This window comes from Prinia subflava, chromosome 7 (genome assembly GCF_021018805.1).
Source record: "Prinia subflava isolate CZ2003 ecotype Zambia chromosome 7, Cam_Psub_1.2, whole genome shotgun sequence".
NCBI classification, from domain to species: domain Eukaryota; kingdom Metazoa; phylum Chordata; class Aves; order Passeriformes; family Cisticolidae; genus Prinia; species Prinia subflava.
Window position 1 is genome coordinate 10,442,458 of NC_086253.1, and position 15,034 is coordinate 10,457,491.

General features: G+C 39.2%; 1 protein-coding gene across 6 annotated transcripts in view; it reads left to right on the top strand.

Annotated features, from left to right (window-relative positions):
• The window catches only part of ABLIM2 (actin binding LIM protein family member 2), a 130,410-nt gene that overhangs the window by 70,216 nt on the left and 45,160 nt on the right, over positions 1–15,034 (top strand). For all 6 annotated transcript variants that reach the window (XM_063401563.1, XM_063401564.1, XM_063401565.1 and 3 more), the window contains exons 7-8: positions 10,747–10,834; positions 13,434–13,492. In XM_063401563.1, coding sequence (XP_063257633.1) covers positions 10,747–10,834; positions 13,434–13,492 — 147 coding nt within the window. The remainder of the gene's footprint in view (positions 1–10,746; positions 10,835–13,433; positions 13,493–15,034) is intronic.

Below are 15,034 nucleotides of genomic sequence, written 5' to 3' on the forward strand. Positions count from 1 at the left end.
CACTGTACTCCAGACAATGCCTCACCACTGTCTTGTGCAGTGATGGTGACTTCTTCCACCCTTTCTAAAGAAAGTACTTTCCTGTTATATCCCACACCAGTGTGATTTTATTCTGTGAGTTCTTTGAATTTGACAGCCATAGTGAGGTGTTACTTTGAGGGGAGGCGTTCTCTTCATCTGCTGTTTCAGCTGGAGGTTTCGTGCATTGTTAGAGGAAGCCTCCATATCCAAAGGTAACCACTGGGGATGTTTTAATGACAAACACAATATCGGCTGTGAGGGAGTCACGTTTGCTTGGATAGGCAACTGCATCCCATCAGTGGCCAGAAACCCCTCAGGGGTATTTGCAGCACTGCATTTTATCTACAGCTGTCCCATGATTCACAGCTAAATGACTGTGGTGAAAATGTGTCTTACAAGTACTTTTGAAAATCACTTAGAGCAGTTGGAACCTTCTCTGTGTTTAGTATCTGACATCCTAACACGGCAGCATGGCACTCAGTTTATGTGGGGGAGGAAAGGGTTAGCATTTTACTAGTTTACATGTATGTGTAAATGTTTAGAAAAACAAAATCAATATATGTTTTTAAAATCTATTAATCACAGCCAAATGTTATTTTGAAATAAGGGAACAAATTAAATGAGACTAGAAATGTCAGTAACTTGTATGTCAGTTAAATGTCACTTATACCTCAGTGACTTATTAATAAAAACATGAATCTTATGTTTGATAGTTTGTTTTTTGCTTTGCCCTAGGGTTGAGCTGATTTTGTTTGCAGACATACCCACTTGGTAGATCTATTGTCTTTCCCTTTTCAAGAGTCTCAGTACAGCATAGAGACGATACTAATTCTTTACAGCAGGGAGTACAGATCTCTGCCCGCAGCGTGGAGGAATGGTTCATTCTGCAATGTCTGTTACCCTGCTGTTCATTAATAACAGGACCTACTGATGTGTGAGAGGTGCTTGAGCAGCTTGTTACATTGGCATTAATAGTGAAACATGCAATAAAGGCGGCTCTGCCTGCACGAGTGAAGGGTTCCCTGTGCATGGGCAGCCTGTCAGAGCACAGAAGGAGCCAAGTGTCAGTGGTACCTTCGTTAGAAACTGCTCTCTACGCCGGGTTTCTCCCTTCGGCAGAGAAGACAGAAAGCTCTTGGAAAGACACATCTAAATAAATCAGCATTAGCTTTTGCAAAAGGAGACCATCTAAGGTAGGAAATGTTAACTAGCCCTTCCAATGCATAGTGTTTGCTGAGATGCAAGGCAGTTTGCAGCTTGGGAAGGGTCTCTGGTTTGATGCCACTTGCATTTATCTGGGGCTGCTGGCTTGCAAAGGCAGGTTGATCATCAGTGCATTGTATCTGAATTTGGCTGGGTAATTGTTGACAGCTGATCTAGACTTTCTGCTTTAAAACAGGCATCATTAAAAATACTATCAGCAAGGAAATAAATATAAGTGCAAGTGGGTTTTTTTTCCCTTATCTTGTAGCCTTTTCTGTAGCCCAGTTATATTGGTCTAGATTAATATTTCTCCCACTTTCAGCCTTTCCCATTTTAGCCACCTCTTCTCTCCAGAAATACAGAGCTACGCCTATCTGTATTTATTATCTGAACTGCTAAAAGCTCACAAATTGTTAATGTGTCAGGAGAAAACTGTACATTAAACCAAATGCTTTGCACAGCTTTTACCCTGTAAATAATTTGTTAGGTTTGTTGAAGAGCACTGAGTACCATTTGATGATAGCTTATGACTTACATTTTTACCAAAGTAAGGGGTTCTGCAAACTATTTCTGAATAACAGAAAAGTTTAGGATTTGAAGGAAACTGGTTGATAGAGAAGAAAGAATGGCTGTCGCAGGATTTTATTTCTTTTCTCAGCTGCTTACTTGCTTATCTGTTGAGAATTCCTCCCACATGTGTGGGGAAAGTCCTCAGCAGTGCTGCTGTGCATTTGTGCTTGTGTGGGTTTGTATGCGTTAGTTTTAGTGCGTAGTTTGATTTTTGAGCCTGGCAGACTTGTGGTGTCCATTGCCTTTCCACATGAAAATATGCAGTACCAGTTAACTAAAATTACCTGAATTGACTGACTAAAGGATCCAAGGAGTGATTCCAGTAGTCTCCCTGGTAGCTCCTGAGCCTCAGACCCCAGCAGCACACTCTGCCAGCCACGCTGCCTCTCTAAGCCGTGTGTTGCTGTGGTGATGCATTAATGCCCGGTGCTATTTGCCAGCATTTGGGTGTTCCTGCAGTGTGAAATGTTGCACCTCATGGATGTCTTCACCCCCTCATCCAATTGTTCTTTTAGTCCTGGTGCTGCTCTGACCCACATCAGGGGAATGCTGCTGTTGCACAGCTCTGCAGAGCCCTGGGTCTCCCTTGACCCCATCAGCAGCACGAGCCCCTGCCTGCAGCTCTGTCCCGTAACCATGGCAGTGTGCAGCAGTGACTGCACTCAGGGACAATTGCCTTTGTTGATAAAGTATCTCCAGGATGCTCTGGCCCACGTGAAAACAGTTCAGCGTGTCTGCTAATAGCAGGAGAGCAGCCTGTGACTCATTTCTTGTAGCTGTAAGATTTTTTCATCCTACTAACCTTGAGCATTTTTTTGTGCTTTTTCAAATTTATTTTCCCCTCGTAAAGTAAGAAGTTCTCAGTGGTACATTGTACTGGAAATATGTGCATTAGGTCTGAAAGTAGAAACTTCCTACTTTCAGGAAGGATTATTAATATCAGTTCTGCATGTGACAGCAGCATTTCCACTCCCAGGTAAATCTGGTGATCCAGAATAGCAGTCCTTGTTCAGGCACAGAATGAGAGACAGCTTCTGTTCTTAAATGCTTACAGCCCAGACCACCACGTTCAGCTTGAAAAGAGCTGTGCTGGCTTCCTCTGATAAATCAGGCTGTTTCTCCAGGGCTGTTCAGTGTTGGTTGAGTTTCATTCTTCCTATCTGAAATGAGTGCACTAAGTACACAGCTGCAAAGTTGAAGATTAGGGGAGTATGTCTGCAACTCATCTTTCTCCTTCTCCACTCCCTCTCTCCTATCAAGAGCTGGCATAAGTGAGAGCCAGCTGCAGCTTGTCTTGGCCCCTAGGTGGGTTTTAAGGAGTGGGAAAGTGGAAAAGAAATAAAGGAGATTTGTTGAACAGATGGAAAACAGAAGCCTCTTCCAGTCTCAGTGGGTGGCAAGACAAATTGCAAAGCTGAGAAGAAAAGGACAAAAGAGGCAGATCACTCACTCCATAACAGAAACAACTGAGTCCAAAATCAGTGGGTTTAGGTATGACAGACCATTTTGATTTACAAGAACGTTTACCAGATTCTTCAGAAAAAAATGCAGTGTTGTTCTTTTCCAGATTTTACCTGATTGTGGTAGGGCTGAATTTGCTCCTGAGCCAGAACTTGTTCGCAGATGTCACACAGTGAAATTACAGTTGTAATAGTGCTGGTTTTCCTTCTATTATTTGTTTTTTCTCATCTATCCCCCTTATGGTTTTTGAATTACTTTTATTTTGTTTTTTCCCCACAACCATTAGAAACTTCTTCTGAGAGTCCTGCATTATAGTAAGTTGTTACCCTTCTGAGATAAATGTTTCTGATGGTACATTTGATCTGCACCTCATACCTGGAAGAATAAGGAGTGTGTGGGAAGTAATTAAAATGACTCAAATAGGGGTGGGAATTCTCAAGGCTCTGCAAAGCACAGCTGGATGAGCCAGAACCAAGACAATGTGAAATAACTATACGTGTGAGATTGCTGAAGTTGTAGGTAATGCTGCAGGTGTGTGTAGTGAACATCTCATGGGACTGTTTCTTGGCATCCATTAGGATGATAAATGAATCCAGTAAGGAGAAGATGAGGAGAGTGATTGATGCAAACCATTCCACTGCATTTACAGTGGTGTAAATCCTGATGAAAATGGTTCATTTGCCCTGGCACGCTGTTGAAGTGAGTCAGTGGTGAGTCAGGTCCACTGTGACTAAGAGAATTAGTGAGAGATTTTCTCCACAGAATTCTGTCTTTAACTTCTGGCTCTGAAATTTTTTCTCCTCAACACTGTTGTATGACAGAAGCAATAGATGTTTTGCCAAATACCTCTGCCTTGACAATGTTGCCTGTCCCTTCAAACCCAGTAGATGATATGACAGCTGTTTACTAACTTAACCATTACTGTATACAACTATTAGTGAGTAATTCTTTGAGTCCTTCTGTTGCATATGCAAAACTCTGACTGTGCTGGAAATGTGAGTGGAGATTTTATGTGATTCCACTTCAAGATGGTAACTGAGCAGAGTGTTCTATTCCGAGCACAAAGGTTATTTTCTGAATAGCATCACTCTAATTTGAATATACCCCTTAGAATTCAGTTTATGGGGGCCAATATAGTCCTTGTAATATGCCACAATGTGGATGCAGTAGCAGAGGTATCAGTGTGTGCATCCATTGATGACATCTGATGGTTCAGTGCTGTGCACCTTCTTTGTGGTACTCCTGGGAGAAAGACAGGACAAACATCTGAACCCTAGATTTTACACAGCCTTTTGGACTAAATGCACATTGTACAATGTGGGTTGAAGCGCTGGCCAAGAGCAGGAGGGTTGTATTAACTCCTGGGAATAAGCAAGAACAACCCTTGATTGGGTTTGCCTAATTGGTGGAATAACTTGATAGGAACATTTTCTAAGCCAGTTCTGTGCTGTTAAGTCAGGGAGTTATTAGATAATATCTAATGAATTTCTGGGAGCAGGAATCAAAACCTTATCTCAGCCAAAGACAGGGAACTGCATTTACTTACAGAAATTGTGAATTTACCTTTATAAGTCAATGCAGTGACTGACTGGGCTATTTAACAACAAAATGCTGTATGTCATTCAAAAACTTTATTACATTTTATAAAGATAAATATGTGGAGTTCCTTTTTATACCTGTGCTTCATTATCAGTTTCCTGTACATTCCTGGCACCTAAGAAAAAGCATAATTCATTCACATAATGGCTTAATATCTCAGTAAAAACAATCATTTGGGAAGTGAATGAAGCAGTATGAACAGGATGAATTAAATATCCACTGAAGGAATTCAGTGATTTTCCACCTTTTTTATTTATATACTCTGAAAAAAAATTGAAAGTACACACTCCTCAATATTGAATTTAAAATGATAGAGAATGAAGCAGATACGAAATGATAGATAATGGGAGCTGAACAGAGCCAGCAGATTTTATGGGAGTCTTCCACAGAGTGCAAGAACAAGCAATGTGAGTTTGGTGGAGGACAACCATGATAGTTGAGGGGTTGGAGCACATATCTTGAGGAGCTGCTCAGGGAGCTGAACTTGTTCAGCCCTAGGAGAGGGATGGCTTTAATGGGACCTAATTGTGGTGTTCCCATACCTGTGAGGAGGCCCTTGAGGATGTGGAGATGAGCACCTTACTGAGCACATCACCATGGGCAGGAGACAACTGTCATAAATTTAAAGGGAGGTTCAAACTGGATAAAAAGGAAAAGAAGTCACTAATAAATACTATCCATTGAGGCAGTATTCTCAGAGGTTTTGCAGTCTCCATCCTTGAAGTTTTTCAGTATTCAACTGAAAAAAATTGTGGGCAGACTGATCTGAATTGAGTATTAACCCTGCTTGAGCAGGAGGTTGGGTTAGATGAATTATTCTATCATTCTGTGGTCACTTGCACACTTCCTGGCTTTAAACTGAATTATATTTCTGTTGCCTGTACTATGAAGTTTACCTGAAGGAATATCAGTGCCCTTTAATGAGCAAATGGGAATGTTTATGTGAATGGACGTTACTCAGGAAATGGAGACAAAATACACAAAAGAGAATAATTTATTGTCTAAACGAAGTTTTACACTTTCACCATTCCCTACATTGCCTAAGTATTTTTCCCCTTCCCATCCCATACAAATAGACACTTTCCTCCATTAAAAAGCAACAGCACTCAAGTCATATGTCTTCTGTAAGATCTTTAATACTTCATTTCAGGTTGAGAAGCTGCCTGAAGGGAAGGCTTATTGACTGTCAGTGGTTTTGTGCTTTATTCTGTTTCCCTTTGCTTGGACAGGTGCTTGTCTGGTGATGACACAACTCTCCAACAAATTTGTTCCACGTGAAAAGCTTTTAACTAAGAATGCTTTATACCAGTCTTCTGTGGGCTTTGTTTGTGGGTCAGGCAGCTGCTCCATGCCTTGGCCAGCTCAGTGTTTTGTAGGCTGGTTTTCATTATTTCTATTCAGCAATAGGGTACAGTTAGGACTTGATTTGGGGATTTTAGAGTACGAGGTTGACAGGATTTGGATCTACTTCAATAGACAACATTTAGTGGAGATGAGGAACTATTATAGCAACTATATTGTATCATACACTCAAAATGGAAAATATGCTTTGATATGATTGAATCATTGCAGCAATCTAACCTTTTGTCACTTCCACAAACTTTTTACTCCCAGCAATAAAAGGTGTCCATTACTCCTATGCATTTTGATAACAAGATAGATTTTCTTATTGTTATTATTTTTCATTTTTACAAGAGAAAGTTTACTGGTAGCTTTTAATTCTCAGGAAACAATCAGAGAGTTCTAAGTTTATCTAGTATATTAAATGATTTTCTGTACTTTCTATCTTCCCTTTACTAACTACTTCATTGGGTAATGCAGTGGGATAGGATGTACTTAGATTTCAGTGATGAATCATACATCAGAAATCTGGAGTCTTCATTCCAGGACTCAGCTCACACTCTGGCCTTTAGGCTACTCAATTTCTCATGTGTCAATCCATAAGCAATTGTCGTTTATCAACTGCAGTAAAAAATTATATCAATCACACTTCCAGAAACAGCATGAGAGACCAGACAAGCAATGTCATTGAGGTAGAGTTACAGTTATTGTGCATATCATCTTTTACATATTCTACCACTTCATCAGTTATGGCAGCTCCAGCCAGAAAATGAGCTGAGTTTTTGCAGGGCTGTCTGAAGTAATGTAATATATTTTTCCTGGGTGATGACAGCTAATTTAAAACTCAAACTTTACTAGTTAAGCTTATTCCTTTTGGTGTGAATTACACTAGTTTTGCTAGCACTGCATGTTTTTCAGGCCTGGTGATCATACTGCTCTGGAGACTTTAAAATAACACCCCTTACTGTCTTCAAATTGTCGTTTGAGTGATGTGATTCTCATTTGTCACATCAGCTTTATTCTCCTTTTACTTTGCTCAAGCCCTCAAGTTACAGGAAATGAGGGAAAGTGGTTGGATGTACCTTGTTGCAGAGCTCTCTGGTGCTGCTCTGAGGGATCATGGGTTTGTCTGGGGATGTGCTGTGGGACAGGTTGCAGCACTGTGATGGTCCCTGTGCTCAGGGCAAGGACTGCAGGAGGTCTGTGGCTCCCCTGCTGAAACATTCCTCAGGTTGATCAGCCCAGGAGGCTCCTCCTTCTCTGCAGAGAGACTTCACATTCAAAGGGTCTCTTATACCTAAAGGGAAAAGGGTGCCTTATAATACTTTGTCTCAGAGTATTGAGGACTGTTTTGATTCCTTTTTAATTCCACACTAAGAGTGCAGCTCAGTGGTTGTGGAAACCTGGTTTATGGTCAGTTGAAGAAAAATTAAATTATTGGTAATGTACTGTATTACTGAGGACACACTTTACTTTCCAGGTCTGAGGTAATCTCAGCTGAAAATTAGCCTTCAAATTGATCTTCACAATAATACTGTCTTCACATCTGGATTCCAGGGCACAAAGACCTGGTGCAGTCTTGAAGCAAATGTAGGATATTGAGGAGGTTTTTTAGAACCTATCACTTCAACTGTAAGAGATGTCTCAGAGATGAATGTTGCTTCTTCCGTGCTCTGTGTGTGTGTTGGTATTTTATTAAACACTGAGACAACAATCTGTCAAAGTAAGCTTTCAAACTGTGCAAAGAAGTAACCATATGGTTAGGAATTTGCTGCACTGAGCTACCTCACATCAATATAAGCAAGAAGAGAAAGACATGATGAGACCTTTATTACAACCAGACCAGAACCATACAATATTTTCTGCCCTAAGCTTATAAAATAGCTGGGTTCTGCTGGAACCCATTGTTCCTCTGTGAGACCAAGTCTCTGAAATTGAAGGGACAGGAGAAAGGGGCACTGATGAAAGCCTCCTTGGCATTTACCCACCCCAGGGAACTCCACGATTCAGACTCAGGTCCTAGGTTTGAATATAATTAGGGTATCTAATATTAGGATATCTAATTAGGGTAAATGTTTATACATATCAGTAAATAGTATTAGTTAATTCCTGCATCAGCTGCCTAGCCTCAGGTTCAGCTAGCACCTCTCATTTAGAAATATGGTGTGGTCTTTTTAAAATAATTCCAAGTGATAGAGTGTCTGCTATGTCTTGTCTTCTGTGCTTTGATTAGAAGAAGGACAAAATAAATTTTAAAAGGGTGATAAATTTTAACTGTCAGCACTTAGATGAAAAATTTTGAGTTTGTGCCATTTTAATTCAGATATAATTATGCAAAATCCATTGGAGTTCTCCTGGTGTGCTCATCAGCAAAAGGATCACTATACTTTTCTCCCCTTATTTTTCTGTTACAGTTGTATCAATGTCATAAAAGATGTCTTTCTGTGCCATTCCATACCGAGTTGATACTACTGACTATGCAAGTGAATTCAATAATTGAATTAAAATTATGTGTTTGGTTGTACTGTTAAGTTTAGGGAGATAGGCTTTGTTCTGTGATGCATCCAGGTTTTCTGAGAATCTGTCCTGGCAGTTTATTTTAGCGAAGAAGTAATTGAATTCCCTTAGAGAATGTTAGCCTAGGAATTATATCATCTGTGCTAAATCAGTTGGGTTATTGAGGCTGTGCATTCCATTAGCAACTCTTGTGCACTTCCAAGGGAAATTATATTTCTTTTCAATTTGATATGCCAAACATAAGTTTATCTGGTGATAATTAAATATTCTTCCGTGCTTAAACACCTGCACTAAGGCAAGCAATTTTAAACCTAAAGTTTAAACTCAATACTGATACTTTGTGGTCTGGTACTTTAAAGGTGTCATCACAGATAGTGGTGACCATCTTCCATGTCTAAAACTGCAAAAATCACTCTGAAATCTGCACAAATGATAACATAAAAAGAGTGAACTGGAGCAAAGCTGCCATTTCAAAATGGCAATTCTGATGTGATGTTTTGCTCTTTATTGCCAATCTGAAATGCTGCAGCAGGTTTTCAGGAGTGAATCAAGTTCACACCGGTGCAGTAAACCCAGGGATTCTTTAACCTAGATTTACTGCATTCCTGTGATTGTGAATGGCAAAATAGCCCCCATACACAGAGTACATTCTTTGATATAAATGCCTCTGAAAGCTTTGCAATTTAGTGAATAAGTGTTAGAAAAGTCACCTTTGTAGTGACAGGGCTAAATTTCTAGGCTGGTGGAAGGGGATTTTCAGTGCAGTGCTGTGAGAGCCTATTTACATGCTGAAGGCAGTGGGGCAATAGTTGATTGTAGTTTCTTAAAGACACCCACAGTCCTAGTAGCGCTTTCTGTGGTTTTCAGGTAAGCAGGTTATGAGACATTCTACTTGGCCCAAATTGGCATATTTTTTACTTTAGGAGAATTTCTGCTGAAGTCAGGCTTAGCTTAATCTTAAGTTAACCTATTTTACATTAGCTCTAAGCTGTAGAGTTACTTGGTCTGCTGGCTTTTGTTCCTAGTGGAAATGGCACTGAAATTAAGCCATTTAAACCACGGTAACTTCTGTCTAGCATGGAAGAGTGTGGGGTCAAAGAGGAGAAAGGAGATGCCAAGATCTGGCTTTCAGTTCTGTAGGGATTTTGAAGAGCATGACCAAGAGCTGTCTATGGGATGTTGAACTCTGTTTTTTGAGTGCCATGTGAAAGATGGGGTGGGAGTGCAGTCTGGAGGGACTGGCCCATGTTGTTCACTCAGCAGAGGACAGCTTCATGCTGTTTTTGTCACTGGCTCAAGCCAGCATTGCAGGTAATTGAGAATTTAAATATATGAAACTTGGTGAGTTACTAAGCAGTTCAGAGCAAATTGAGGGCTCAGTCCTGTTCTCATTCCAGTCAATGAAAACAGTGGTATTAAATTATGTGGATTAATCTCTGAACAGATGGCAAAACTCTTGCCTGTCTGTATGAGGGTGTCAGTGCACAGTACCCAAATCTGCCTGCTCTGGACTTGCAGTCCTATAGGCAGACTGCACACATTCCTCATGGAAGGTCTTTAGGACAAGTTACCTGCAAGACATTTCCCAAGCAGCTACAAACATTCCTTACACAGAATGGTTTTTGCTGAGCATTAAGATTATATATTCAGTTGATGCATGATGAACATATGGTTGAGTTGCAAATCCATGCTCAAGGTTATGACCTCCTAAATTCCTCACAGAGGTGAGTCCTAAGTTCCCTGCACTTGGTTTACAGGGAAAATGTGTTCATTGCATAAATTTCTTTCTATCCTGTAAATTCAGAGACTTAACTATTGCACATTAACTTTTTTTTTTTTTTTACTTTGTGTAGGCGAGACCATAATTACATTTTAAAGCATGAATTGTCTGGAATGAAAAATTAGCACTGTGGTTTTAGGAGACTGTTGAACTAATTGTCATTAACTAATTAAATTATTCATATCCAAGAGAATGAAAGAAAAACTGCTAAATTGATCAATGTGCTTAATCATCTGTATCTTCTGTCCAAACAGGCAGGAGAAAAGCATTATCACCCAACCTGCGCACGATGTGTCAGGTGCAATCAGATGTTTGCAGAAGGAGAAGAAATGTATCTTCAAGGTAAATCAAACAAACAAAAAACGAAACAGTTACTCTTGCCTCTCTTGCCCACACCATAGACTTGCACAGGAGAAATTCAGTGTCACAGAAGGACTTGTGCAATAAAGTCTGCGATGGGGAAAACGTCATTTGACATAAATATGAGCTGAAATCCTTCCTATGTAGCAACTTCTAGCTCTGCTGAACCAATCAAAGAAAACTGCTTTCACAGTTAGATACGGGGAAAACACCAGATAAAAAAGCTTTTGCATATGTCTTTGTCAGTATCTTTTCAAAGGAAAACTGAGAAGAGAAACTCAGTAGGATGTGGGGACTGCAAGGCTGGTGTATTACCCTAAAATCACGTGCCTGCCCAGATCTGTGTTTACAACTTTGCCATTGTCCATGGTTTTCCAGAAGCATACTTGGAAATTTTTCCTTAAGCTGGAAAAGTTAGACTTTATGTAAAATACAACAGTGGTCTCAGTAATGTCTAATTATGGTTTAATACTTTATTTTAAATGATAATTTTATTGTCACTTTGGTTTGCACCAAGAAGTAGCTCATTAAAGAACATAGTGATACTTGTCTGTGCTCATGAATTTTCCCTCAGGAGCCAGAAAATGCTGCAGCTCTTCCAGCTGAAAAAGGTCTTAGCAGTTCTAAAATCCCATATGAAATCAATGCTTTTAAAAAGGGCATCAAACTACAAATTTATTTCTAGATTTCAAACCTTCTGAAACTTGTTTGCAAGTCAGTCTTCTTTTAAAGTTCCATTTGTTGTAGGGATGGAGATTTGTTAGGTTTTGTTCTGATTATTAATTCAAATAATAGCAAGGTATACTCAGTTTCTATTAATTTGGATCCATCTTACTGTATTTTCTGATGCATGGAACGTTTACACCAGCTTGCTGTAATACCCTTTTTGTCTTAACATGGAGAGCAGTTTTCATTAGAAACTGGTGTTAATGCCATGAAAGATCTATGATCAGTTATTTGGATTGCCTAACTTGTTAAATAATAAAAAAATGTTGGAGCCCAGGGTTTTGTAATGTGTTCTTCATCCTCTTAATAAACGACTGTGAAGTTACTTTAGGTGTTGTGTGTTCATCAGCAGAAATCTTCAGTGGTCATCCAACAGGCAGCTTTTGGGTGAAAGGACTTTTTTCTTCAGTGTGATAAAGTTTCCTGCACAGTGTTGCTTGGCTACAGACAGGAGTAGTTAAAAAAAAAATGGTGATCTAAATACTTCTAAATCCATTGGGATAATTTGAAGCAATTCATGGGACAAATGGGGCAAGCTCAGACCCACTTGTAAGTGGAAGATGATGTTTCTTAGTCATTCAGTGACTTAGTAAACATAATTTATCTGGTCTATACTTATAGGTACTCTTTTACTGCAAGAGTCTGGGTTCATCTGGGTTGTTTTGTGAAAAAAATTCTAATGATCTCCATCTGTCTTCTGGGAAATGGACTTTCTGTTTCTATCTTGTTTCCAAAATCCACTTGTTAGAAAACTATCAAGCTGCTGTGAAAACAAAGCATTTCCTATAACTCTTCTTGATACTCTCCACCCAGCATAAACATTAAATGTTTATTATGCAGAGGTTCTCAGATTCCAGTTTAGTCAGGCAGAAGTTGCAGTGCACTCATTGTTTAACTCTGGAGCTTTAACCTGTGGCGTGTCTGAGCTCAGACTGGGATAAACATAAAGGTTTCTTCTTATTATTAAAACATGCAAATAATTATTTTATTTTATACCATTATACACATTCCACTTCTACTGAACACTGTTTTGAACATCACATTCAAGTTTTTGAAATAACTTTTTTCCTTTGTGACTAGTGCAGAACTGTTCAAGTTTCTGTCTCACAGTCATTGTTTATTTACATCTTGTAAAGGTCCTCATTTCAATACCTGTATGCAGTAAGGAATTGGTTCATTCAGTATCTCCTGCTTTCTCCAGGGTGGATATTCCCCTGAATTTATGCAGTTCCTCAATAGCTGACTTACAAGAGACAAACATATGGGAAGTGCACGATTGGAACAGTGAATAAATGATAGACAGACTGGATTTTCAGCTAGGGTTACGTGGCACAATGCCATTCCATCCCAGCACAGCCACTGTGTATGACCCAAGCCCAGCTATTACAAGAATAGGGATTATCAGAGTGCAGGAAATTCTAACTATATATAAGGAAAAATATCACCATGAAACAGGTTGCCCAGAGACGCGGTGGAATTTCCATCCTTGGAGATAGGCAAAGCCCAGCTGGACACAGCCCTGCCTGCTGTAGTGGGACCTGCCCTGGGTGGGAGGTTGGGCTGGGAGAGCTCCACAGACCCATATCACACCTCTCAGGACTCAGGTTTTGATGTTAATCTGGCATATTGAGGTACATGCAGCTCTCTGAAGTCTTTTTAATTTGGTGGTTGGGCTCACTGGCATTGAGAGGCTGTCATCTTGACCTCTGAAAGTACCATGCACTGCCAGGGGAAGTAGTCAGTAATCCATGTCTTATAAAACCTTGTAGGAGGGTTTAATAAGGTTCTTATTTTGAACTTTTTAAGGTTCTTATCATGGAACTGAAATAAGCAGAACTTTAAATTTACTTTACAGGAACATCCATTTGGCATCCAGTTTGTAGACAGGCTGCAAAGGCTGAAGAAAAAAACAAGGTAAAAACCAGTATTTACCAGTATTTTTACCCAGTGTTATTCAGTTGACATAATATTCTCTATTTTTTTTTTTCACTACTGTAATTTTAAGTTTTCAGTGATGGTCATCTAGTTGGCTAATGAAATGTAATCTTGTAATATAAATATTCTGCTTTTAATCAGTGATTAAAGCTACAGATTAAGGAGGATGTTGACCTAAGAGTTATATATATATATATGCTGAATAAGGAAAAATGTGAAAGTATGAATAAGAAAAAAAGTTAATTTTTAACTTCTGTCTGTTTATGATGTTATCAGTTCATGACCTCTTTTCATGTGGCTCTGAACTTAAAAGATCAAAGGATTTTCACTTTATTTGTTTTTACAAAAAAAGAAATCTCCTTGGAGTTTCTGCTTTATTATTTGTTTCTAAAGTGTTGGCAAGCCAGCCACAATTTATGTTAATCTCTGTCTTTAAATACTCCTGAAGCTGGATGATTGTGCACCTCTCTCTCTGCAAGGGGAAAAGGGGGGAATTCAGGCAATTTGAATAATTACTATATATATATATTTATATATATAATATAATTACAAGATTAGCAGATAAATGATCTGTCCCTAGGACATGGAGAATTAATGATCATTCCGAAGTGGTGGGAATGAGTTACAACTCTCTTATTTAATGTAGAGGCCGAGTGTGGGTTTTTCACTTCTGATGTTCTCTGGTGCTCCAAGTGGTACCCTTGGTATCCTTGTTGAGAAAAGCTCTGCTTTGGTTCAAGGCTTGGAGGAAGGCACATGGGACAAGTCAGAACAGCAGGCAGCATCCGTAAAAAGATTGTTAAATCTGGTGTGTTAGAAAGTCCAACTTTGACTAAACTACAACTTGACAAAAAAAAAGTTTGGGCTTTACCCTAAAAGATCTTGGCTGTAGTTTTTGTCACCATGTGTTTGGGGAGGGATTGCTCTGGTGTTCTTTATGACAAGGTCTGAATATCAAATAATTTTCCCGAGCCTAGCAGTTTTACTTTTTCCTGGAGTTTTTCCTATTTTCTTCATGAGCATTATTGAAAAAATAAAACCAGAAGGAAAGATGCCATTTCAAAGAAAGTAATAATAAACTTTTCAACATAACTTGTAAAGTCTGGAATGGGATCTACTGCTTGAGAAATTTACTGTTTGACCTTGCAATTTGTTGTTTTTAAGTTATCTTCCTATATATAGATATATGAACAGCATGTAATTAAAGTAGGTGACAAAGGCAAAAGGAGAAAGTGGCAGCATGCTCCAAAACTTTGGAGATGGAGTGGAGGGAAAAAAGAAGTTGTGAAAGAGAGTGACAGCATAAAGAAAGATGATGGGAGAGTGAGATTTTAAGCAGAAGGGAGGAAGCTGGAAAAGACAGGAGAAATCAAAGCAGCAAAGGAAAGTAAGGTTTATAAAAAGACATATAGGGAAAAGAGGTAGGTGGAAGAAGAAGAAAAATATGTGCTACAGAAAATGAACTAACAGAGGCAATAGAGTCAACAAAGGTTTGAGGTTTTGTTGAAAAAGATGGGAGAT